General features: G+C 44.0%; 2 protein-coding genes across 4 annotated transcripts; both read right to left on the bottom strand.

Annotated features, from left to right (window-relative positions):
- Positions 1–11,948: 11,948 nt before the first annotated feature.
- Positions 11,949–22,682, bottom strand: tmcc1b (transmembrane and coiled-coil domain family 1b). Of its 3 annotated transcripts, XM_048254517.1 has the most exons (6): positions 22,644–22,682; positions 20,534–20,808; positions 16,102–16,530; positions 15,268–15,770; positions 14,621–14,756; positions 11,949–13,458 (listed from the first exon to the last, which is right to left on the bottom strand). In XM_048254517.1, the coding sequence occupies exons 2-6, from the start codon at positions 20,762–20,764 to the stop codon at positions 13,144–13,146; spliced, it is 1,614 nt and encodes a 537-aa protein (XP_048110474.1). In that variant the 5' UTR covers positions 20,765–20,808; positions 22,644–22,682; the 3' UTR covers positions 11,949–13,143. The 3 variants fall into 3 exon arrangements, with proteins under 3 accessions (XP_048110474.1, XP_048110472.1, XP_048110473.1); XM_048254515.1 differs by lacking the exons at positions 20,534–20,808; positions 22,644–22,682 and adding an exon at positions 16,955–17,656; XM_048254516.1 differs by lacking the exons at positions 20,534–20,808; positions 22,644–22,682 and adding an exon at positions 16,979–17,656.
- Positions 20,777–22,604, bottom strand: LOC125302350 (transmembrane and coiled-coil domains protein 1-like; the record flags this gene model as incomplete). Its single annotated transcript, XM_048255508.1, has 1 exon — positions 20,777–22,604. A coding segment is annotated over exon 1 (408 nt), but the record flags the coding sequence as incomplete, so codon positions are not given.
- Positions 22,683–24,622: the final 1,940 nt, after the last annotated feature.

The raw sequence follows: 24,622 nt of genomic DNA, 5'->3' as shown, positions 1-24,622 counted from the left end.
CAGTCATCAGTAGAGTGAAAGAGCTTGTCAAAGCAGGAAAGCGACTCTCATACAGATTGAGGCGTCAGGAAGACAGAGAGGTCCAGTTGATGTTGAGAATAATGGAACAGCTGGTCTTCTCTGATGAAGTCCTGTACCGAAAACGCATAAGCCAAGGTGAGCCTTTCCAACAGCTTGTCCTTCCAGCGAAATACAGACAGACCACTCTAGAGAACCTTCATGATGCTATCGGACACCTGGGTACTGACAGGACTTTGGACTTGGTTCGTAGCCGATTCGATTGGCCTCGTATGGCCATGGATGTGACTGAGAAAATCAGGACCTGTGAGAGATGTATACAGAGAAAGGCACGGGCTGAGAGAAGCGCTCCCTTGGTGAATATAAAAACAAGCCGTCCTTTAGAATTGGTCTGTATGGACTATCTTTCACTGGAGCCTGATGGAAAAGGAACAACAAACATCCTGGTCATTACAGACCATTTCACTAAATATGCAGTAGCAGTTCCAACAGCAGATCAAAAGTCAAGAACAGTGGCGAAAGCTCTATGGAATAACTTTTTCATTCATTATGGATTCCCCGAGCGGTTGCACAGCGACCAAGGTCGCGACTTTGAATCAGCCCTGATCAAAGACCTGTGTGCGCTACTTGGCATAAAGAAAACAAGGACAACACCTTACCACCCGCGTGGAAATCCCGTGGAGCGTTTTAACAGAACACTTCTTGAGATGCTGGGTACACTGGAAGAAGGAGACAAAGTGAGGTGGAGGGATTTTGTGCAGCCCCTTGTCCATGCATATAATTGCACTAAAAATGATACTACTGGCTATTCCCCTTATCAACTGATGTTTGGTCGCCAGCCAAGACTCCCAGTAGACATAACTTTTGGTCTGAGCCCTGAGGGAAGCAGTAAACTATCCCACTCTGAATACGTCAAGAAGCTGACGGAGAGTCTAACTGAAAGCTATCGACTGGCCACCGAACACCGTTTGAAGAATGCTTTGCAGAACAAACAGAGGTTTGACAGCAAAGTGAGAGTCCACACTGGCAGCAGGAGACAGAGTCCTTGTGCGGAACGTCGGCATCAGAGGGAAGCATAAAATCGCTGATCGATGGAGTGAAACCATATACACTGTTGTTAAACAGATCCAAGACTCCCCTGTCTATGTCGTTGTCCCGGAACACACAAGAGGACCTGAAAGGGTTTTACATAGAGACCTGCTTTTGCCATGTGGATTTCTCCCATCCACTGTCAAGGAAGTACATCGCAATGAGCCAAAGTCTAGACAGAACCGTAATCACTCACCTCTTCCTGATGTTGATGGAGCTGAAGACGACGAAGAGCTGTCGGAAGAAGAGGATGAGGTTGAGTATTACTCCCTTTATGACCAACCTTCGACTTTGACTATTGCTGAACAGGACAGAGGGATTCTACAAGAACAAACCAAACTCGCTGTAGAATCAGCTGAAAAGGACGCCCAGGTGGAAAATGAGTCTGTCCCTGCAAGTCCGGAAGCTAACCTGAGTTTGGATGTGTCAGCACTGAACCCTGCAGCTCCAGCATTTGAACCTGAGGCAAGTCAATTTCAATACTTACCTGCACCTGAGATTGCACAAGCTGAAGGAAATCCTCCTAATGTTCCTGCAACGGACCTGAGTGAGCATTGTAGTCCCAGACCTGAGCCAGAAAATGGATTGGAGATGACTGAGGACAGTGGAAATGTGGAAGAACACACAGAAATAGAAAAGGCTGAGGTTGTCTCTGAAGATGAGGTGGCGTTGAGAAGATCCTCTAGGGACAAAATAGCTCCCAAAAAGCTGACCTACCCAACTTTAGGGAACCCGTTAGTCACTGTTATGCACTCCATTTTAACTGGGTTAGACCAAGCTTTCTCCCAAACCCTTTCCCTTGACACTGTACCTTACATATGTCATCTAACACCCTTAGCATCTGAAATAGTGTAGTTTGTAACATGCAAGGATGCATGCAGATTAAGGAGGGGAGGATGTAACCCACTCAAAGAAATAGCATTCATACAGGATTAGGTTATTTTTAGTACTACATCCAACTTCTTGATTTCTTTTGGTTAAGTTTTCCCTGCACATCATATTTGTCCAGTAGGTGGCAGTGGTGGCGCTGCATAGAGGGGAAACTGCTATACTTTGTTAGAGAAGAAGACCCAAACAACGTGAACAGCAGAACGCTAGTAAGCTGAAGCTGAATTAGAGATTCCACACTGGTTAATAATCGCATTTAAGAGATAGTTACGAGTTTTCCCATCAAGCCTACGTCTAAGTAAGAGACAACAGAGGAAAATATTCTAAGTTACTGAAAGGAATTTACTTTCTTTCATTCCTTTTCTCCGGCGAGTTTTACATGTGTTTCTCATGTGTTATTAGCAGACAGCGTGTTTAATGAGTTTAAGCATGTAAAGTTATCCCTTGTATGTATTTTTGCTGATAACTCAGTTGTTCGATATATTGAGTGAAAATGTATTGATGAGATGTGTGTAAGCTAAAAACCAATCGGAGATTTAACATTAGTTTGAATGATTTGAAGTACCATGCTATGTGAAAGTGTAACGTGTAACTGCGTGGTATGCTAGTTTCCTGTATGTAGTGAATGAACTGTAGGGCCTAGGATGAACAACTCATGTCTAATATCAAAGAGGTCCTGATTGTGTATTGTGTAGAGGCAGTACCTACTATGGGCCTTTTAATCTAAAGAATTTATTTTTACATGATGTATGAAACAGTCATTTAAAATCTATTTAGCACAATGGTAAACATAACTTTATACAGCTGAGCCAGGATATTATTCGGTAATCCAATGAATGCATTTGTTTCTCTTGTGAAAGCACAAAAAATATCTGACATAAAAAAATGTAACTTGATTTTTTTTTTTAATTAACATACCAGGATCAGATGTTGTCTGTGGCTTCTTTGTGGTAGGTGGAAATCCTGCCACAGAAACTATATGTTAGTTCAGAAGTATTATCAACCTTAATTACTAAGGTCACATCTAGGCACAACTTAAAGGAAACATTTAGCAACAGGGTGAATATATGCCCATGCATGCTGCAAAAAGATGCAATATGACTAATTCAAATACAGGTATAGAATTGCTTTATTATCACAAATATACACCACTGTTGAATAATTGAGGCTCATTTTCAATCAATCCAGATAATCCAGCAATCCATATAAGCTATGTCTAATTAAAGACAGCTCCTGATTGTTTAGATGCAGTTCCTGCTTCTCACCATTAGCTACAGTATGTACGGTATTATACCATAAAAGCTATAATATGTTTATTTACAGATAAGGTCATTTTTAACCTATACACCTATGTCCATTTAAAGAGCAGGGCAAGAGCACACGTAGGGTGTTTACCTGGGATGATGTATTTGCCACTGCGTGGAGAATGGGTTGGAGGCTTTGTGTTCACTGTGTAATTACAGCTGACCCCCTCACCTCTAGCTGACTGCAGATGCTTCAGTAAATCTGATCTGCTTACATCAAAAATGCAGTTAGAATGTCCATCTTTTTGCTGTGATGGTTTACTCGTAGTTTCACTATGCAAGTGGTCTGCGATGAAGAGATTACAACTGATGACATCAACAGAATGCCTGTAGATTTCACATGTAATCATGGTGAGGCCATCTGCAGCCTGGTCATTCACGCTGATGACGGGTAATTTGTCTGCAAGGAAACATAACAAACAAAACTTTCAAATTAGACAATACAGGTAATAGTCTGTTGCTTTTTAAGAAGTAATGTGTCCGGAAATATCTTCCTGCTAAACCAGCACAGAACAAAATTGCACTTTAACTTACTAAACAATTACACTGTTTATCCTAATCAGATTTCTTGTTTTGTCTTATTTATTGGGGAGAATCAACAATCAGCAACCTATTGGCTTAAGCACATAAACAGACAATATTTTGATGCAAGCATGGAGGAAAAGTTACAGAATAGATCACTTACCCACTGAAACAGAGGAAGAGTGATCAGAGGGATAGGAAACACCAGAGATGTTTATCAAGTAGAAACACCTGACATCAGTTGGTGAATAGAGTTCTTGGCCGGTCAGCTGAGCTATCTGCTCCCCTGTGAGAGAGAGCTGGCATGATGCAGAGGTGCGTGTAATGCTCTGATCTCCCATGAAGTAAAAATAACACTGAGACGCAGAAGATGATGCATAGACCTCACAGCTCAGATTAAATGTCTGACTTTTTCCGGTCACTGCAGGAAACACCTTCACTTTTGGTTTAGGAAGCTCTGTGACACCAACAAACAAGGCTTGTGTCATTATTCCCCAGGGTCAAAAACATGAGTAATGAGTAAATATGCTTGTATTGTATTGCATTGTATTGTTGCAGTGTTTATATGCATATCAGCATAAATATCTACTTCTCCATTTCCACATGCATATCAAACATTCACACATACTATATACTGTATAACATTTAGCAACATACCAGTGACTTCCACAGAGGGGTCAAGATCATATAGAGAGCGTATCCCATAGCCTCGCTCTTCATAATAGAAACATCCCATCTGCAGTTTAATTGGTAAATTCTGTCCTTGCCATCTGATGAGGTCACACCCGCGGACAGTGAGGTGACATGTTGCAGCATGACGAGCATCCATCTCTTTACCCACAAAATAGAAATGACACCCAGACGCAGGGGGTGACCGATGGGTCCCACAGTTAAGCTGGGCTACATCACTCTCATCCTTAAGTGCAACGTCCAACTTCATTTGGGGAGAAGGCCCTGTAACACATTGAAATGTGGTTATACTCACACATACAGTACCAGTTATAATAAGGACATTTTACTATTTCAATAGCAGTGTTTCTATATAGTTACTCCCTTGGAAACACTAATATCCCCAAAGAAACATGTTTTCCAGTTCTTCATGAACCCACCACAATATCTTGTATGACTGGCAGGAGTAAATGTAAATGTACCATACACAATGGTCATTCAATGTGCTGAAATGTAAATCCAAGTAAACAGTGAAGAACTACAGGCCTTAAAGGACCCTACCTAGCACAGTCAATGAGGCACTTTTTGATGTTTCTGAAGGGTAACGTCGCTGAGAGTCTGTGATCATGTAGCTGCAGGTGATGTTGATCTGTGCAGGTGACGTTTGCTTGGCACGCTTCAAGAGCTCCTGGGGCATGACTGAGTACTGACATGAGGTTAAGGATGATGATTCCTTTTCCCCTTGAATGTAGAAAAAACACTTAGCAGGAGGAGACCTGTGAGGCTGAGAGGCCACACAGCTGAGTTGAACTGTGTCTGACTCTCTAATGACTGTAGGAGTAACCTCAATACGGGGCCGTGGAGATCCTAGAACAAAGACATGATAACTGATGAATATGACAAAATGCACAGACAAATGTATACCATAAGGCACATTCAATCCATGATTGTTTTTTTCTCCACAAAAGAAATAAACATTTGTCTTTTTGTAGAGAGCCATTTATTTTTAACTCGTAATATGCTTAAAGGTCATTATTAATGATTAACATACCTTGGAAAAAGGTAGAGGAACCTGAAGAAACATGGAGGAGAGAGCATTATATACGTGATGTTTAGCATGAGAAGTAAGGATCAGTAATCAACTGAGAAACCATCAAAGATTAAGCAATTACCAGCCACTATTAGTCCCCCTAACAAAATTTTACCTTAAAATGACATTTTGATGGCACAAAACTTTTAATATGGCGAACAGCACTTCTGCTGCACTATGAGCAGGTCTTATCACTTGTAAAATAGTAAGTTGCTGTTCAGGTAGGAACAATGGAGAAAAGAACTGATGATATCTCTGTGCCCAAGTAGCAGTGGTTCGCCCCAATATAGTCCCAAGACAATACCTGCCTAGGAGATCACCTCATCTTAAACTGCATTGCCATTTGTACTTAAGCTTCAAGATGTCCCAACAGTTAGTGCAAATATTATACTGTACAATACAGCATATGCAGAGTATGGGGCGTATGCCATATGCCTGAGGCTAATAAAGATAAAGATGTTTAAACTGATTTCTTTTAAATAGTTCCGATTTATTTGCGGCCCCAGATTTATTTTTATTTCTGGTCAAAAGAATGGCCCTTAAAAGAGAAAAGGTTGCCGACCCCTGCTATAGATTGTTGAGTAATAGATAGGCAAAATTCATCTCTTTTAACTTGGTGCATTCCCTCTATATTGTGTCAGAGTTATGTTTATAGATTGTTGCTTCTTTAGTGCTGCTTTAAGGTATGGTAGTTTTGACAACAATAAGCAAGGGCAACATTCCTTATGCAAAGTTTCTTCATTAATGCAAGTTAAGTTCATTCACTTTTTGATGTGTTTATGCAAGGGTTCTCACATTTAGTTAATTAGATTATATTAGATTAGATTCAACTTTACTGTCATTGTGCAGAGTACAAGTGCAGAGACAACGAAATGCAGTTAGCGTCTAACCAGAAGTGCAAAAAAAATTAAAATTGCAATGTGAACAGTATAGACAGGCAGCAAATTCATTTCTCATAAAAACATTAAAGCATAAAAACATTTTAAACATACAAATATCTAAATTTAGTCAAATAACTTCAAAGAAAACAGACTAAAAAACAATAATAAATAAAACAAATAACTTACAGTGAAAACAGCTGACCAGAAAAACTCCTGACATGACGAGGGTGAGAGATGCCATTTCAGCTTTTGAATACACTAAGACGGATGAAACAAAGCTGTCCGACTACAAGTGGTTTGATAGAATAAGGAAGACAGTAGAGAGAAAGACACTAAAGCTCAATGACCTGACACTCAAATCACCAGAGCCCACACTGTGGTTAAACAAATCGATTCACTCTTGATTTGAATTCAAAACTATTACCTTGCTACGATCTGAATCCTCATCAAGTGAAATTCACTGTGACCAACAATACATTCTTTGTCTCAGTGATATGTGTGATAGACCTATTTTAGTGTGGTTGTTTTGACCCATAATGGTGTTTAAAAATAGAAAGAGAAAGTGCTGCATGGTGTCTGATCAGATGAAAACAATGAAAAATAACAGAGGCGTAAAGCCAAGAGATTTACCTCAGAGAAGAGTGCTGAAGAACCCGATGAAGGGTGCTGAAGAACCCGATGAAGGGTGCTGAAGAACCCGATGAAGGGTGCTGAAGAACCCGATGAAGGGTGCTGAAGAACCCGATGAAGAGTGCCCCGATGAAGGGTGCTGAAGAACCCGATGAAGAGTGCTGAAGAACCTGATGAAGAGTGCTGAAGAACCTGATGAAGAGTGCTGAAGAACCTGATGAAGGGTGCTGAAGAACCTGATGAGCTTTTTTGAAAGTATTAACCCTTTACTGCACAAATTATCACCTACACTTAAAATGTTTTAATGCATTTTTCTTACTTAAAATGTTTAAAATAATAGAAATTTAAAAAAAAAAAAAAAAAAATTCTTTAAAAACTTTTTTTTTAAATATTTAATTACAAGTCTTTTATATGAACTAAATTACTTGCTCTGATACATCTAGTTTTATACCTAACATAATACAAATTCAACTGTATTTTGGGCTATAAAGTGATATCATATTGTCATAGTGTAGTCTGCCAGAGAAATAACCTTCCTGCAGGGACATGAAGTAATTGTTTTGATCAAAACCAAAGTTTATGTTAAATAAAGTCATCATTTAAATGACTATGATTTATAATGACTTTCATTTCCCATATTCATAGGGTTCTATCGCAGTCAGAGGACATGTTCAACTGCATTGAGACCGCAGTCACAGAGCCCTCCCCTTCAGAAAGCATGCAAATCCATGCCATACACACAAAGAGACATTGGTATCCTTCACATACCCCCCTGGCACACTTCTCCTGTGCTGTAAAGACATGCCTCATCTATATCTGGGGTCCCACACACCTAACCTAGGGGTCCCCGGTGGTTTATACTACAGGCACACACTGGACATGCATTGTATGGCTCCATAGCAAGCCAGTCCACTTCTTACACCATTTATAGTGAGAGGAGAGAAAGGTCACCCCTTTAGCCCTTGAATGGGCCTGTGAAGTACTAAACCTGTAGCCATAGGGCCAGAATGGGTGACTGCAGCCTCTATCCGCTACACATATCAATGTTGTTCTCCTCCCTGCTGCATTATAGCTAATCCTGGCATTTCATTGGTGGAAGAGCCAACAATATGCTTTTATCTTTCCCAAAATCTCAAACAGAAATGATGAAAAAAGCATGTCTAGTTGACTGTATAGTGAACAATAACACAAAATACATCTTACCGCTCCAGTCACTATCTGGACCTTATTCCACAGATAAGTTGCAAATTGGTAAACATTTACAATATCCTATAATACTCTACTAAATGTCTGAAATTACAAATAAAATGTAAATAATGCTTTTTTACTTTAAAATATTGTCAAAAGTTGTAAATATTCCTAGAGTATTCTAGTGCTATGCAATCCTATGGTAATCCTATGATATCATTCAGTTGAATGGGTATAAATAGGTTGTGTGTTACTACCAATTAGAAACACTAATATATATTAACCATATGGCAACACACCATGCAGGGTTAAATGCAAATACTCCATCCACTGCCCAAAAAGCAATTGATGACTGTATTTGATTGGAGCCAAATACCCAGATAAAACTTTAGAAATTGTGAATTGTGAACTCTATTCTGCCTAATGGATTATTAGGCATGCATACAGTTTGTACAAGTCATATCTCAATGCTTTGAGTAGCGTTGTAACGTCAGTAAATACTGTATAGAGTTATCTGTAAGAAAAGTGATTTCCCCTCCAGTTATCTGTTATTAAATGTCTGAGTATCAAATCAAATGACAAAAGACATGTTTGTTTGCAAACATTTGGGAGGGTTACAGCACCAGACCTGACATACTATGGTGTACACTAAGGACTATGGACTACAAATAAACTGAAAGTCTCACACTGAAGATTTTACATACTTTTTCATATCATTGTACAAGAACTTGAATAGCCAATCAAGTCATTTGATAATAATAGAGATGCTATTTGGTATTACTTTGGTATCAGTTTGCAGTCATTTCCTGATCTTAGATGCATTCAATAGCAGCATTGAGGTCAAACACTAAAAAAAACTGCGTCTTCAATGTCTGTGGTGCATGTGGCTGTGCACGCAGTTATATTTTAGACAATCATAAATGATTCCTTCACATTTAAAAATTATCAGAATTACTCTGACTGCAAGCATTTTTCTGATTAAAGATTATAAGATCAGACACGATTAAATTAAATGGAAACATGTCCTTTATTTATTCATTAATCACAATCAAATAGCCTTGCTGTTGTTTTAAACTACTGATACCCTGACATTACTCATCAAAGTAAGCAAATCTATGAGCTTTCAACTCTATAGAAAAATACTGAATGTCTCTGAAGCAGATAGCAGTTAACGCAAGTGTGACTCTAGAGGGCAGTATAGATCTGATGGCATACAGAGACCAAATGTGTGGGTATGGACCCTTTCAAGAGAGTTCCATTCTCAGCATCATAGTTGGCCCCACAAGACTTCCTTTTTAACATTCCATATGTTATCTTAATGCAGAGGAAGTAGATTGGGGCCCAAATAGAACGTTCAAGCATTGTTTTTTTGTTTACCTTGTTGAAAGGGTCTATAAATAAGTGAGGTTGTACATGTATCCACTTGAGCACACTGAGGAAGGCGCTAAGCCGAAACGCGTCTGTGCAATAAAATACGTATGCAAAGTGCGGGCCTTTTTTCTTTCAGAGACCAAATGTTCTCAGAAACACACAAACACATGCATTACTGAGAGGCTACTGGGGACTCGATCAGAGGTGGGCTGGGCCAGATAGAAGGTTCCAAACGTACAGTACTGAAGGATTCTGCAGTAACCACAAAGTCTTCACTAAAATGTACTGGATTTGTTCTACTCACAGAGTTGCTGGCTTACTCTCAGAGCACTCTAAACAACAAAAATGACTAGAATCATAAGCACATTGAGACTGTGTTACTATTTGAGGATGCACAATTATGAGGACAGATAAGGAACACTTCATTGAGATAAATATTGACACAAGGGATATTTTAAAGGATATTTTAATTGGCTCATTATTTATAGTTTTGCTTTATTTGTATTTATGTCTAACAATAACTGCACACATCTGATAATGTTTGTGTTATATGTGGGGGCGCTGCTGTTTACAAATGAGACAAATGAGGTGTGACTTTCTTGTCCTTACCCATTCTATATTGACAAAGTTATTTGTACTGAAACACCTTTACAAACTCAACTTCTGTTCTGTGTACACACTGAAAAAAACAGTTTTCCTACACAGTCCTGGCGAAGTAACCTAAAAATAAGTGTGCAATATTATGCATAAGTGTGCAGTGTCTGTGTCTAATCAGAAACTGGTGCTGTTATTTTGCACCCACAAATCTATGGAGAACTTAAGAAAGAGGTCTTTTTTTAAGCTAAAAGAACTGTCTGTCGTGCAAGAAAGAAGCCTTAAATTTAAAAATAAACATACCAGAGTCTGTGGCTTCTTTGTTGTAGGTGGAAATCCTTTAACAGAAACAATGTCAGTTCAGAGGTATGACAACGTTTAACCGGTAATACTTTCTATGAACCCAGTATAAAGCATTATAAATACATTAATAAAGGGTTATAAACCATTCATAAAGTCATATAATTAAATAATTGTCATTAGTATACAGTATATCACCAATTATATACTCATAACTGCATTCATAAAGGTAAAGTGAGATTTTCAAAATGCTAATAAAACAAATAAAATGGCACCATCATAGACGATAAGTAAAGTGGTATGGTTTATATGTGTTTGGCTACCTCATTTCTAACTATTTTTGATACTGAGTTCATGTTTCCAGTAGTTCTTGTTTTTGTTATGCATGCTGTAAACATTTTTGTAGTCATGCCAGCACAACACATTTATTAGGTCTGTAAAAGTAGCCTTTAGGTGGCTACTAAATTATACCTACTGTACATTGTGAAATTCACAAAATCTTTTTTAACACTGAAGTGCAATGCTGACTGTCTGATTTTGAAATGTTAAACAAAATAATATATTTATTAGGACTGAATCTCATTATGTACAACCTCTAATGGCCAAGAGGAATCATGTTTACCCTATTTATTTCATGCTGTATCCTGATGGCACACAAGAAAATTCACGCAATAATTCAAATTTTAAAGCAATTATGTCAAAGTTCTCTAGGGTAATTGCCGTGCCATCCTGAATGGATAAATAAATAGTTGAACTAAAACCTTCTGTAACTTGCAGGTTTGTGTAATACAATGGTGTATGCAAAGCAACACTTGGGGATACTCACACTGTATTTCGACAAGTTCTTATTTAAATCAAGTCATGTTTTGTACAACAACCCATGCGAATTTGTACATCTTATCTTTTAAACACTTTAACAACTACCAGTGTGTTTGATCTAATTGGGCCCCACATTTGGAGGATCTATTTCTGTTAAATAGAAACTAGCTAATAATTAACCATTTTCTAGGTATTCTTTGGTTTTTAAAATGCAAACCATATTCTTTCAGACATCTGGAGCATTATTGTAGAATTAGCCATTCTGGCCATATAGGTCAGAATGTCAAGCACAAGGTCACAGTTATCCAGTATGAAGAAGCTAATTAGCAAGAGACTGAGTGAGCCACATGCTATCCTCTTCCAGCCTACAACACAAAATGTGTAGCATTACCAAATTGAGGTCCACAATTTAAGCTTTGTCAATTCTTCACTGCTTTGAACCGAATCCATGTTGTAGAAGAGATATGTGCTCCCAGAAGGCCCCAGGACCCTGACCCAAGCATTCCTCACAGCATGCTGCGCTAGCTGAGATGCTGGGAGAAGATCTGCAAACATCTGCACAAACACTGACAGGCCAAGACCGCACAGTTTTTAAACAGCGTGTTTATTCTTTTAGTTTTTAAAAAATAAAAAATAAAACTAAAAAGGACTATTTTTTTTCCCATTGTCACTATAAAGAAACAGTACGGAAGCACTGAGAGTCTTTGAGCCTTCCATGGCTCTTCAAGTATGTTCGTGAAGTTCATGTAAGTAGGACTTCATCTTTGCACGGCACAGGTCACTGATGTGGGGCCATGAGCCGTGGGCCTGGGGGTGGGTGGGGGTGATGTTGGTGGCTGATGGGTAGAGAGGTGATCGGGTCTTCTCAGAGAGAATGTCCTGGGGTCATCATCCCATTCTGTAATCTTATGAGAACCAAACGGCACACAACTCCAAACGTCTCATAGTCCTGATCTAGTATCCAGGGGCACCTACGCCACAGCAGGCGACTTTCAGGCGTTCACGACAATGTCAACGTCTCGGGGGGGTGGGGCAGTTTCGGAGATTTGAAGTAAATGAATGCGGGAAATGAACGCAAGTTAGGGTGAAGAGTTAAAGAACAGAAGCAAGAGAAGAAGGGAGGAGGTTTTGTAAAGACTAGAACAGAACAGAAGTAGAGGTTGGGAGGAGAGGAAGGGGCAGTGGCTAAGTCGAGATCTGCTGACTCTGAGAACTCCAACAGCTCAAACGCATTTCATGGTTGCAAATCTTTAAATTAAAAAATGTTAAAAAATAAACAGATCCCAATCCTTTGCATAAAACTGATAAGAACAGTAGTTAAAATAACAATTAATAAGCATCTCATCAAATTCACTTAAAAAAACAACATTAAGATTTATCCAGTGGGCTTCAAAACATAAACAAAGTCCAAAACCCTTTAAAATGTAAACAAATTCACTCTCAAAAGGAGAAAAGGGTGGAGCCGGGAGAGCTCTCGCTCGTCATCTCTCTCTCCCTGTGCCCTCTGTGCGTCCACCTCGCCTACTTCAGCAGTGCATCTGAAGTAGGTCAGAGGTCAGGCAGTGTGCAAGTCTCTTCTCCTCCTTCATTTCACCTGTGATCCCTCTGTTCCACCGTCTTTCTGCCTGCTTCCTTCTTTTCTTCCTCCTTCAGCTCCTCGTCCTCGCACAGAGTCAACTCTCTCTCTCTCTCTCTCTCCCTCCCACCCGTTTACCAAGCCGGACGTGGGTGGGTGGGTGGGCGTGTGGCTATGACGGTAGCGGAGGTGCGGCTGGCCAGGTCATCTGGGGTGCAGCAGGAAGCGGTCCAGGTACTGCGAGATGACCTCCCAGTGCCTCCAGAGGAAGGCCAGCAGCAGAACGAGCAGCAGCGTGGAGAGCGTCCGGCTGCGCGTCTTCATCAGCGGCACCACGCAGTTGGCCACTGTCGACACGAACACCAGCAGCACGGCCATGAGCGCCAGCAGCACGTTGATGAGCTTGCCCAGGAGCGTGCGCGCCGTGGCGTTCTCCAGGCCCTCCAGCTGCACCACCTGCTGCTGCTGCTGCTGCAGCTCCATCTTGGAGATGCGCGTCTGGCACGCCTCCAGCGCCTCCTGTAGGATGGGAGGAGAAAAAGCAAGGGATCAGATTTCAATCAATTCGTCTTATTCATCCAGTGCCCATTGTAAGGCAGAACAAGGCTACTGGGTACACTTGCAATCACATCTCAGTCCAGCAGATGGCGGTAATGCAATCCGTTTGCAAAAAACTGCCAGAGTAACCTTCTGTTACTGTGTTCCCTGTCCCCCCCAAAGTAACATTGTAGGTCCTACACCTCTCTTCCTAAAGTAAAATGGTAGGCCCTAACTGTTTCTACTGTGTCAGGATTGTTTAGGCTACATCAGAAGTTTTACAAGCGTGCACTGGAGAGGTAGGATTAAAATGCAGACTGCGTCTTTAAAACAGGCGACTTTTTATCTATCTGCACAATGCTACAGTAGGCTATGTTTTCAGTAAAAAATCAGCTCAATATTACATGCAAGACTGATGTTTACTAAACATGCCCAAGCTTTTCATCTCCTAGCACTTGTCGGTCACCATACGTTTTCTCATGGCGAATTGGCGATATACTGTATATTTTTTTTTAGAAAATAATATTTTTGGATGACATGGTGCGCCAGGTTCACAGAGGTGAAGGGTTGGACAAATGCGAAATGACAAGGTATTAACTAAACTCTTTAGTAGGCTAGGCCTAAGGTACACAGGTTTTCTGGATAAAACAAGGAAAATCAGTAGGCTAGTCTGCCACAACTAACTTCAAGCACAGTGGCCTACACACTGCAGAAATTATGAGATTGTTATCTTTATCGGACAATCCCGACAGGGCAAACTAGACGCCAATCCGCCCCAAAGCCAAAACGAGGAAAAAAACTATTTCAATTATGCCTTTTTAAATTGATTTGTTGGCCTTTTCATGCCACTCCTCCTTATAATTTGCATGGGTCTCATTTTCAGATCAGACTCTCATGTTCAGATCCTTGAGAATGCACTGAATACTTCTCTCAGTACTTTACCAAAAACAGAATTCATTTATTTATTAATTTCACCATCAGATGGACAATTTACCTTTTTGCTACCTTTTTACCTCCATGACAACCATAAATGACAACACTAGAGGTACATGGCTGTCATTCAGACTAAAACTAATCTGAGAATAATTAGCTGTTGTAAAAGGCGATGGCCTCATGCGTCACATTGGGTGGCGTGACTCCTGACCTGGATGTCCCTGGCCCTCTCATAGGACTGATAGGCGATCTTCTCCTCCATGCTGGCCAGCTCCTGCTTCAGGTTCAGAATCTCATTCTGATGGAGCTCTGTTAAGTCGTTCAGCTGCTCCTCCAAACGTTCACACCTGCACACACACGCGCACACACACACATGCGCACACACACACACACACGCGCGCACACACACGCACCCACACACACACGCACACACACAGAGAGAGAGAAAGAGAGAGATAGATAGATACCAGAGAAGGTTGAAGCAGTTAGTAATCAAGGATCTTTGATAACACTATCAGTTCTTTCAGTTTTAATACTGTTGCCATAAAATTTCACTTTCAGTAAGAATTTCTAACATTTCGTGACAAAAAACGTTATTTTGTGTCAAATAACAAGTAATAACATGGCTATAGCCCTGCAGCGACCCCTGAATAAATTTCTTCCGCTGTGAAAGGTCAAATCAATTGTTAATGGTAAACATCTTTCCCCAAAGCCAGACATATCAGTTCTGAATCAATGCACTTCTTTGGAAGTTACCCTGAAACGTAACACCTGCATTTCCTGTGTTTTCACGCGAGGATCTGGTGTAGCAGGCAGCCATACGGCCACACACACACACACACACACATCAGGGCTTACCGGTAGCGCTCCTCCTGCAAGGCCTGCATGATGAGCGTGTAGTCCTTCTGGTAGTGCGCCTTCAGGCTCTCAAAGGACTCCTCCAGTCGGCCCTGGCTGTCCCTCAGCTCCTGCACCTCCTGGTAGAGCGCCTCCAGGCCCAAGCTCTGGCCGTGCTCCAGCGTGTTGCCACGGGAACTGGGCGGTCCGCCGGGCGCCCCCGTGGTGCTGTTGGCCCCGGCCGAGCCCGAGGTGGCGCTCGAGCAGTCGTCCTCGCTGCCGTACTTGGGGCTGGACTGCAGATGCCCGCCACCACTGCCGCTTCCGCCGAGGGCTCGGGCGCCGGGGCCAGGCACGCCGCCGTCCTCTCCCTGCGTCTCATCCAGGGAGTCCTTGAGGCCGGCGATGTTGTCGGCGCTGCCGAACTTGTTGCGGATGAGCGAGGCGATCTCGCGCGGCTTGGACACCACCGCGCCGGCCGCCGAGTGCGTGGCCTGGGAGAAGCTGGAGAGGCCACCTGTCACCTACAACAGGTGAGAACACTTCTAGTGTTATGCTTGGGTGCAACCAACACAAACGCAGGCAGTGCCATTAATCACAACAATGTCACTGCCAAAACAGAGTAGAGCTCTTTAATGAAGCATGCACGACTACAATTACTGATGCCAAACCCTTTCAAGTCCACCTAGTTCTTAACACCCATCATCCTTAATGACTTGAGCTAAAATTACAGCTACTGACCACGCCCACCCTGAGCATCAGGAAAGCAACCATCATCATCATCACCGTCGCCGCCCCCATTCACATCAACACCTACTACAGGTAAGGTATGCAATACTGATGGAGCTGCCGGACCTTGGCGCCCACGTCCTTCAGGCCCTGGTGCATGTCTCGGAGGACGTCCTTGGGCTGCCGCGGGATGCCGTTGTGCTCCACCTCGCGCAGCTTGCGGTGGTAGTGCTCCAGCTTGCGCTGCAGCTGCTGGATGGTCTGCGCCGACTTCTGGTTCTTCTTCTCAAACACCTGCTTGATGCGCGCGCTCTGCTGCTTGTCGGCGTTGTTGGCCAGCTTCAGGTACTCGGCCACGTTGTCGTCGCGCGCCGTCTGCTCGATCTTGATCTGCTCGGTCAGCTTGAGGATCTTCTGCTGCAGCTGGGCGATGGCCAGCTTGGTGCGCTGCGGGTCGGGCGTGCTGTCGACCACGTCCAGGCCGTAGGCCCCGTCCGAGCCGCAGGACAGCGCGTTGGGGGACACAGCCGGCCCAGACACATCCAGGCGGTCCAGCTGTTGTTGATGGAAGGGAAAAAAGAAAGAAAGAAAGAAGACAAGAAAGAAGTAGAAGAGAGAAAGAGAGATAAAAAGAAAGAAAGAAAGAAAGAAAGAAAGAAAGAAAGAAAGAGAGAAAGAAAAGACAAGAATGGCCCAAGAAAGGGAGAAAGAAGTAGGAGAAAGAAAGAGATAAAAAAAAAAACAGAGAGAGCTTAACAAATCTATTCACAGTTCTATCTTGTCACAATAGTACAACTACTCCCTGGTTCAAATAAATTCCAGAGCTCAGTAACATCATAGAAAAACAGGATGGAGTATTTAGTTAAATACTCTACAGTTATGTTTAATCTCTTGCTAAGGCTAACACACGAGCACACGCACGCACGCACGCACGCACGCACGCACGCACGCACACACACACACACACGCGGTTTAAAACCTCGGCAGTGGGACGAGGGTTCACCAGCGCTGTAGGCTTCATGCTGTCGTGAGGAGAGCAGCGGCGGCAGCAGCGGCGGCGGAGGGCTCAGAGGAAGCACTGGAAGCGAAGAAGCAGCCAGGCTGGCCCACTGGCCCTGAGATCCTCCTATCTGGCCAGACCTCTGGACTATGAGTGCATCTGCGACCGAGATAAGTGAGGTGGCCCCCTCGACTCTGATAAAACGCCTGGCCACACTCTCCGCACATGAGCCATTTACATAAGGTCAATAAAATTGCAAAACTCAATTAACATCTATGAATTGCCTTCTGGCTTCTGGTGATAAATGATAGTTTACACCCGAGGCTTCCTCCACAATCTCAAATAACTCTGCCAAGCAGCACTACAGATATCCCTTGCATGGATTTCAGAAACCCAAGATAAGATGGTTACCCTGATTAGCTCAAGGCCAAAGACATTCACCTCACACAATGCATCGTACCACCACTTAAAAGAAATTATGGCCAGTATCGGAGTATCAGAATGCAGAGAGGCATTTCACGCCTCAAAAAATGACAAATGTCTATTGCAAATTATTCATCCAGGCCTAAAATACACAAGTTCTTGTGAAAGTTTTTACTTGAGCTTCATGGCTTGACAACTTAAGATGTTCAGAAGTTGAAGAAGAAAAAATGTGAAGACATTGTTTACATGTGATTTAAGACATTCTGACTTAACTCTATTTTCTATTTATTTACAGGAAGAGATTTCAGTAAAGCACTTTTAAGAGATTCATATTTTTTTTTTTTTTGCATTTTTCATTAAGAAGGAATAGATAAGTTGGAGATCCCAATCTGATTGCAGTCTTACTTTGTTGAACAGGCTGTATGGTGAGTGTATTGGACGGGGAGCCCTGAAGTGTGTATCAAGCCAAATGGTGAGTTGACTGTATAGTTACATCCCTGGCCATGAGCTTCAACTCATATCTGCAACTAGCACTACATGGGCCGGAACAGTCAAAGGAGCAGAGAGGACGACTAGCACTAGATGGGGCGAACAGTCAAAGGAGCAGAGAGAGGACGACTAGCACTACATGGGGCGGAACAGTCAAAGGAGCAGAGAGAGGACGACTAGCACTACATGGGCCGGAACAGTCAAAGGAGCAGAGAGAGGACGACTAGCACTACATGGGGCGGAACAGTCAAAGGAGCAGAGAGAGGACGACTAGCACTACATGGGGCGGAACAGTCAAAAGAGCAGAGAGAGGACGACTAGCACTACATGGGGCGGAACAGTCAAAAGAGCAGAGAGAGGACGACTAGCACTACATGGGGCGGAACAGTCAAAGGAGCAGAGAGAGGACGACTAGCACTACATGGGGCGGAACAGTCAAAGGAGCAGAGAGAGGACGTCTTGACTGCGGGAGGTGACAAATGGCTGAGCGCACTCTCTGGCAGCAAGCAGTAATTACACAGAAGATAGCTAGCGGGAGGTCACTGAGCATATGTGTGTGAGCGTGTGTGTGTGTGTGTGTGTGTGTGTGTGTGTGTGTGTCTGACAGCTCACAGCTCTCAGAACTCTCTCTCCCCGAATCCTGCACCGCACCGTACCAGACAACACGTCTTGGAATGGACCGCAGGCCTCGAGCTGACAATAACGACTCACACTAATCCTGACCCCCCTCCCTTTACGCGGAGTCCAGCTCCAGTGGTCATCAGTTAAACACAACAGAGATTAACAGTCTCTTGAAGGGCTTATTCAAGTCTTAAGGAAGCAGTCAGAAGAATACTTCTTGGACTTTGCCATCTGTACATTTCCATCTAGCTTCCTTCATTAATTGGGAGAGTTCCAAAGAATGACAGGTTTTGTGTTTGTACTGCACAAAGCCAGGAGAGGGTGGACCATATGTTGATCTCTCTTGCAGCACCTTTGAACAAAATGAGGAGACTGGAGCATTAGCGTAACTGTAAAGTGATTCTGTAGCTCTACCTTTAGCCTGTATGAAGTGGCTTGCTGTTCTGCTGTGCGATGCGTTTCCAAAGGAACATTCCAGATTGGCAATGCTGGAGCCTGCTAGCCCCCTCCACTGAGAGAGAGTGCATTCGACCACTAAAGTATTAAGTGCTTACACAGGGGTAAGCACTTAGTATTCTTACAGCTGAGTGCCTGCCCTTACACTCTGTGTCAGACTATTAAAGACAGCCTGCAATAGCAGCTCGTGCCAGAGTTGCAACGGTTCTCAGAGTGCACAGTCTGCCTGCTGTTATCAGGGCCGTAACAGGCCGTGCCATCGCACAGCTTGGCTGCCTCTTATCAGTGGGAACAGGCAGGGGGCTGTCAAAGCATCAGGGCAGCTTCCCAGAAAGAGAACAGCCAGCAGCCACCGTGAAGATCACTACGTCATTTCATTTAAACATTTTTTTTTTAAAAAAACGAGTTCACTGGTGAATGACACAAAAACAAACACAAATAGGGTTACTTGTAAGACTTGCTAAATGTCAGGTGTTTCTCTGGCATGCTCAGGCAGGGTTTTAGGAGCAATCCCCCATAAACTGCATTAGTTGTGTTAACCTTTGCAGGGCAGGTGGCGCATGCAGGTAGCAGCAGTGCTCACGCGTGCCACTGGCCAGGGAAGGGACTTCAGTCAAACTTCACAGCGGCTTTATCCTACGCCAGGTCATCGGCCTGGAGTGCACTTGGAGACTAAGGGAGGGCTAAATTTAGAAGGGCTTAGAGAACATGGTGACCTGCCACCAGCGCTCGCCGACCTTCCCGCACTGTCAACGCACGCCGGCTCCCTTTCTCCCAGCAGCCCATCACTCTTTAATCACAGCTCCCAGGAAAAGGCCAGCAAGGGCCCTCCGCAATAGCAGCACCTGGAGACGTGCCGCATGAAAATAGATTGTCTGGTCAAGTGCCTGTGGTGGGGGAGTGTGTGTGTGTGTGTGTGTGTGTGTGTGTGTGTGTGTGGGTCTGTGTGTGTGGGAGTGTGTAGGTGTGTGGCAGTGTGTGAGAGAGAGAGAGATAGAGAGAGGGAGAGAGAGAGAGAAAGAGAGACTGTGTGTGTGTGTGAGAGAAAGAGAGACTGTGTGTGTGTGAGAGAGAGACTGTGTGTGTGTGTGTGTGTGTGTGTGTGTGTGTGTGTGTGAGAGAGAGAGAGAGAGAGAGAGAGAAAAAGAGAGACTGTGTGTGTGTGTGTGTGTGTGTGTGTGTGTGTGTATATGTGTGTTTGTATGTGAGTGTGCTGTGTACTGATGTCTTTCAAACAGGACGTGGTTTCAGTTACCTCTCCCTGTTAACTCAATCAAATCCTGCTTGGTACATCAGAAGACACCTGTTCCATCAATCCAAGGACCCGCTTATACACATACATACATACATACACACACACATACATACATACACACATGCATACACACATACAAGTCATCATAACCACACACACACACACTATGTGCTATGCCCCCTATGGAAACCCTTTCCTATGGGTTCACACACACCCAGTGTCTCGTGCATTCTTAGCGTTTCACACACAAGGCTGTGTGGAGCCTGCGGCAGAGGCCCTAAGGTGTGGGCGTGGCCGCCGGCGCTCTGACTCACCCGGTCGGCCTCGTCGGTGGAGTGGTACCCGGAGCTGATGAGCATGTCGGCCAGCGCGGGGCTGCTGGGCGTGTCGGTGGTGGAGGAGGAACGCGGCCGGCCGGCCTGCAGCAGCAGCACTTCCTGCGTGGAGCGCCGGTGGATCTGCGGGCTGCCCTTCTGCGCCGGCTCCCCGCCGCTGCCGCCGGCGGCCTTGTTGCGCCGGCTCTGCAGGCTGGTGCCTCTCTTCATGATGGGTGGCGCGCCTCGGATCTGCTGCAGCACGCGGCTCAGAGCTGCGGGAGGGGCGGGAGGGGGGGCGTCAGTGTCGGAGGACAGCGGAGCGGCGGCCGGGCCCCCGGGCCCGAGCACCCCGTCGCCCGCCTCCGCCTCCAACGACAACTCGGCGGCGGGCGACGTGGCCGAGGCGACGGCGGAGGAGTCGTGCGGCGAGACGGACGAGCGGCGGCGCTGTGGCTGGAAGAGCTGCTTGAGGCCGTGGCCCAGCGCGCCCATGTTCTCCAGGGCGTTGTGCGTGATTTTGGACAAGCCGTGCTCCGGCTCGGACGCCCTCCGACCGGCCGCCTCCGGCTCTAGGGCACCGCCGCCGCCACCGCGGCCTCCCACCGGCTCCAGCTCCTCCGGGCTCAGCTCGCTACTGGTCTGGTCCATCGGGGGGCGCCAGTCTTGCACGTGGGGTTTCAACCTTGGCAGCTGGAGGGGATGGGGTGTGGAGGAGGGGCGGTGTCTACCTGCACCCCCCACCTCCACGGCCCCTCGAATTGGCCGGCTGAAAACTGGGAGGCGGGGCGGGGGTTCTCAGTTGGGCCCTGAGAGTGCGCATGCATCTGTGGATTGGCTGAAAGTCATGCTCATCTACCACAGAAGGAAAACAAAATGGATTATGACATGCAGCTGTAAGCGATGGGATACAAGCAGAAGCAGCAGAAGCAGCAGCAGCATTAATAGCAGGATGGGTTAACAAAACACTAAGAGGCAGAGTTAGGAGTTGGCTGAAAGACATGAGGGACTGTTTTTTTTGATGACACTGTAAAGGATCCTGTTATTCTGAGGCATTAAAATTGAACAGGCCTTTCATCTATAATGTTCTAAGTCCTTTATTAATCCATGGGTACATGAACATTATGGGCAAGGACCTTTAGAACAATTTGTCCAGTTCCCAAAAAAGGCACAGTAGGTTTACTCGGCTACAGCCTCTTGGCACAAGACAACTAACAGAACATCTACTGCATTTGCATGTGATACTACTGGCAGAGTACCAGTACACAAAAAAGATCTGACTTCCAAACCATCATGTCCATAGGAGCCAACCCATCATGACACACTAGTCTATGTTGCTAAGTAAATACAACAGTCTACCTACACACACACACTGATGGTATTTGATAAAGCATGATAAAAAAAAAGTGCAACAATTTCTGAAATGCTTTGCTATTTATGGAGTGGTTAAGATCCTCTGCATGTGATTGCATGGAGATAGCAAGATTGCTTAATCTTAAGAGCTGTAAGAAGACTGTGACCAAAACTTCATTATCATAATTTCCATCCTAATCTGGAAATAAACATTTCAGAGATTATTTGCACAACAAATTATTGTTTGAAAACCATGGATGTCGGTGGATGTGAGTGATGGTTTAAAAAAAGCTAAACAAAGGCAATGGCAAGCATCTAATGGGCTTTTGTGCTTGTGAAAACTCATGATCAAAGGTTGCGTTGATTGTCGTTTGTGGGCCAAAGTCTCGGGGTGCCCCCAGAGGGCAAATGTTCCTATTCTGGCCAGTCATGGAAACAACCAGCTTTGGGACTTCTCTCTCAGCCAGACACATGTCAACTGGGTACAGCGGTCATTTTTACGTTTACATTTTTACCACATCATCATCGATCAATCCATCTCTTATCATCATTATTCATTAGTTGTCATTACAAGAACCACAGTAGCGACAGGTGGGAGTACCACACCAAAGAAATTACTTTCCTTCTACCGTTGTTTTTTTTGTTTTTGTTTATTTTTTAAAAGAGATACAAAGAACACAGAGACAGAGAATGAGAGAAAGAAAGAGAAGCTGACAATGAGAGAAAGAAAGAGAAGCTGACAAAGAGAGTGTCCTACCATCAGTCCAGCCGCTCCTCTTCTGACTCAAGGCTCCGGGTCAGCTGCAGAGGACAAGAGAAGAGACGGTCACACACAGGCACCATCCATCCCAAGCAGTGACACACACACAAACGTGCTCACTCACACACGCGCACGCGTACACACACACACACCAAAACACACTAGTGTTCTTTCAAGTCCAGAGGCAATCCATGTACTCTTAACAGTTCTTTCTGATGGCTACACACAAGCTCACACCCAGACGGACATCCTCGTGGATATAATGCTTTGTGACATGACTTTCCAGCACTTGTCGCTTGGTAAATCTACTTCCACTATAGTCAAAATAAACCTACTGAAATAGAGACCTTGTTGCAGGTCTAGCGTCTTCACTTAAAACAACAGCCCCCAATGCCATGCTGATGCTATACTGCAGTAGCTTTCACATGGCCTGATTGCAAACTAGAGAGAGTCATTTTAAGCAGGCCTATATCACACAAGAATTTAATGTCATCCTCAGTCTATGGCCCACAGACTGGGGAGCTACAATCCCCATATAGATATGACAGGAGAAAAACGACTGGCCCAGTTTATATGATTGATGAACTGTAGACAAATTGATCAACCCCGAGTCAAGACTCTAAGTGAAATGGATCTCTCTTCTTCTAGTACACAGAGCAGCTAATGATACTTTGTGTGTAGGTTACAAACCCTCCGAACATGCACGGACCTAAGGATCTATAGGGCTCTCATGCCCACCATTTCCATTTGATCCAGTACGGTAAGTAAACCTTAAAGAATGTCACAATTATTCAAACAACAAACATGCCATTAAAACAGAACAGTACACCCCATTCTTCTCTTCTCCTCCCATTTAAGCCATCATATATGCAAATCAACAAGCACTGCAACAATGACACCTTCCACAACAACACGGTCAGCCAACACTAACAGCATCCACTGTGAGACCTGATATGAGAGCTCTGGCCGTACACCTCTTTGATCAATGCAAGGCAGACTAGACACACTGAACTGGACCACGGGGGTTGGTAGATGGAGTACAAATATGCGGGCACATTAGCAGAGTCCTGCTATAAGATTGCATTTCCATGTTCTCTCCTGCTCTATGATGTAGTCTTATAGACACTGACAACGGTGGTGGGGTGAGGCGTCTGTGTCCTGCATGCATTATTAAGCAGACAAGCCCGCCACTGACTGCTGGACTCAGTGCCGCTATTGTGTGTCACAATCAACACTCTGGCAGCGTGTGGTGGTGTCCTAAACGCAAACATGCACAGACACACAACTCCAGGCATTAACAGAGGCAACCAGTGTGAGAAGAGCAGATAGGGAGGTGTTATTTAACTACCGCAACACCTCCAGCTTCCCTCTCTTCAGACCAAGGGGAATGTATATGAAAAACATCCTCCACTTGACCAAAGTGAGGTGAACTAAATTAGCGATTACTAGCTGTAACTAACAACAAGTGTGCATCATCAACACAGCCTTGTTATCAACATAACATACATTTCATTATTAAACATTAATAGCCTACTTCTGATGAAAAACAGTGTTTTTCTGATGGTGATTATCCAACCAAAAAATGCCATTAGGGTTAACTGTAGTTAAAAAAAAAAAGGCAAAATCAGAGCAACCTTTACACACTCTCTACCAAAGCCCTAAAGGTGCATTTTCTCTGGCTGAAATGGGTCAGCCAACACCCATCACACACAGACTCACTATCTCTCTCTCTCCCTCACCCACTCACTCTCCAGTCTCTCTCCAACACACAGCTTCCCAAGGTCACAACTGTGACTGTGTGTGTGTGTGTGTGTGAAAGAGTGAGGATGGGGGGGTGGGATTGGTTGTGTTCTCACTACACAGGCTGCTAAATATGAGTCAGGATATTTGGTGAACAAAGAAGTACAATTAATTAATGACACACTTAATCCACAAAAGGGATGACATGAATTGGAAGCTGCAGTCCTCACCCCTCC

Source organism: Alosa alosa, chromosome 10, assembly GCF_017589495.1.
Source record: "Alosa alosa isolate M-15738 ecotype Scorff River chromosome 10, AALO_Geno_1.1, whole genome shotgun sequence".
Taxonomy (NCBI): Eukaryota; Metazoa; Chordata; class Actinopteri; order Clupeiformes; family Clupeidae; genus Alosa; species Alosa alosa.
The sequence above is the reverse complement of the archived record's forward strand: the minus strand, read 5'-3'. Positions and strand labels throughout refer to the sequence as shown.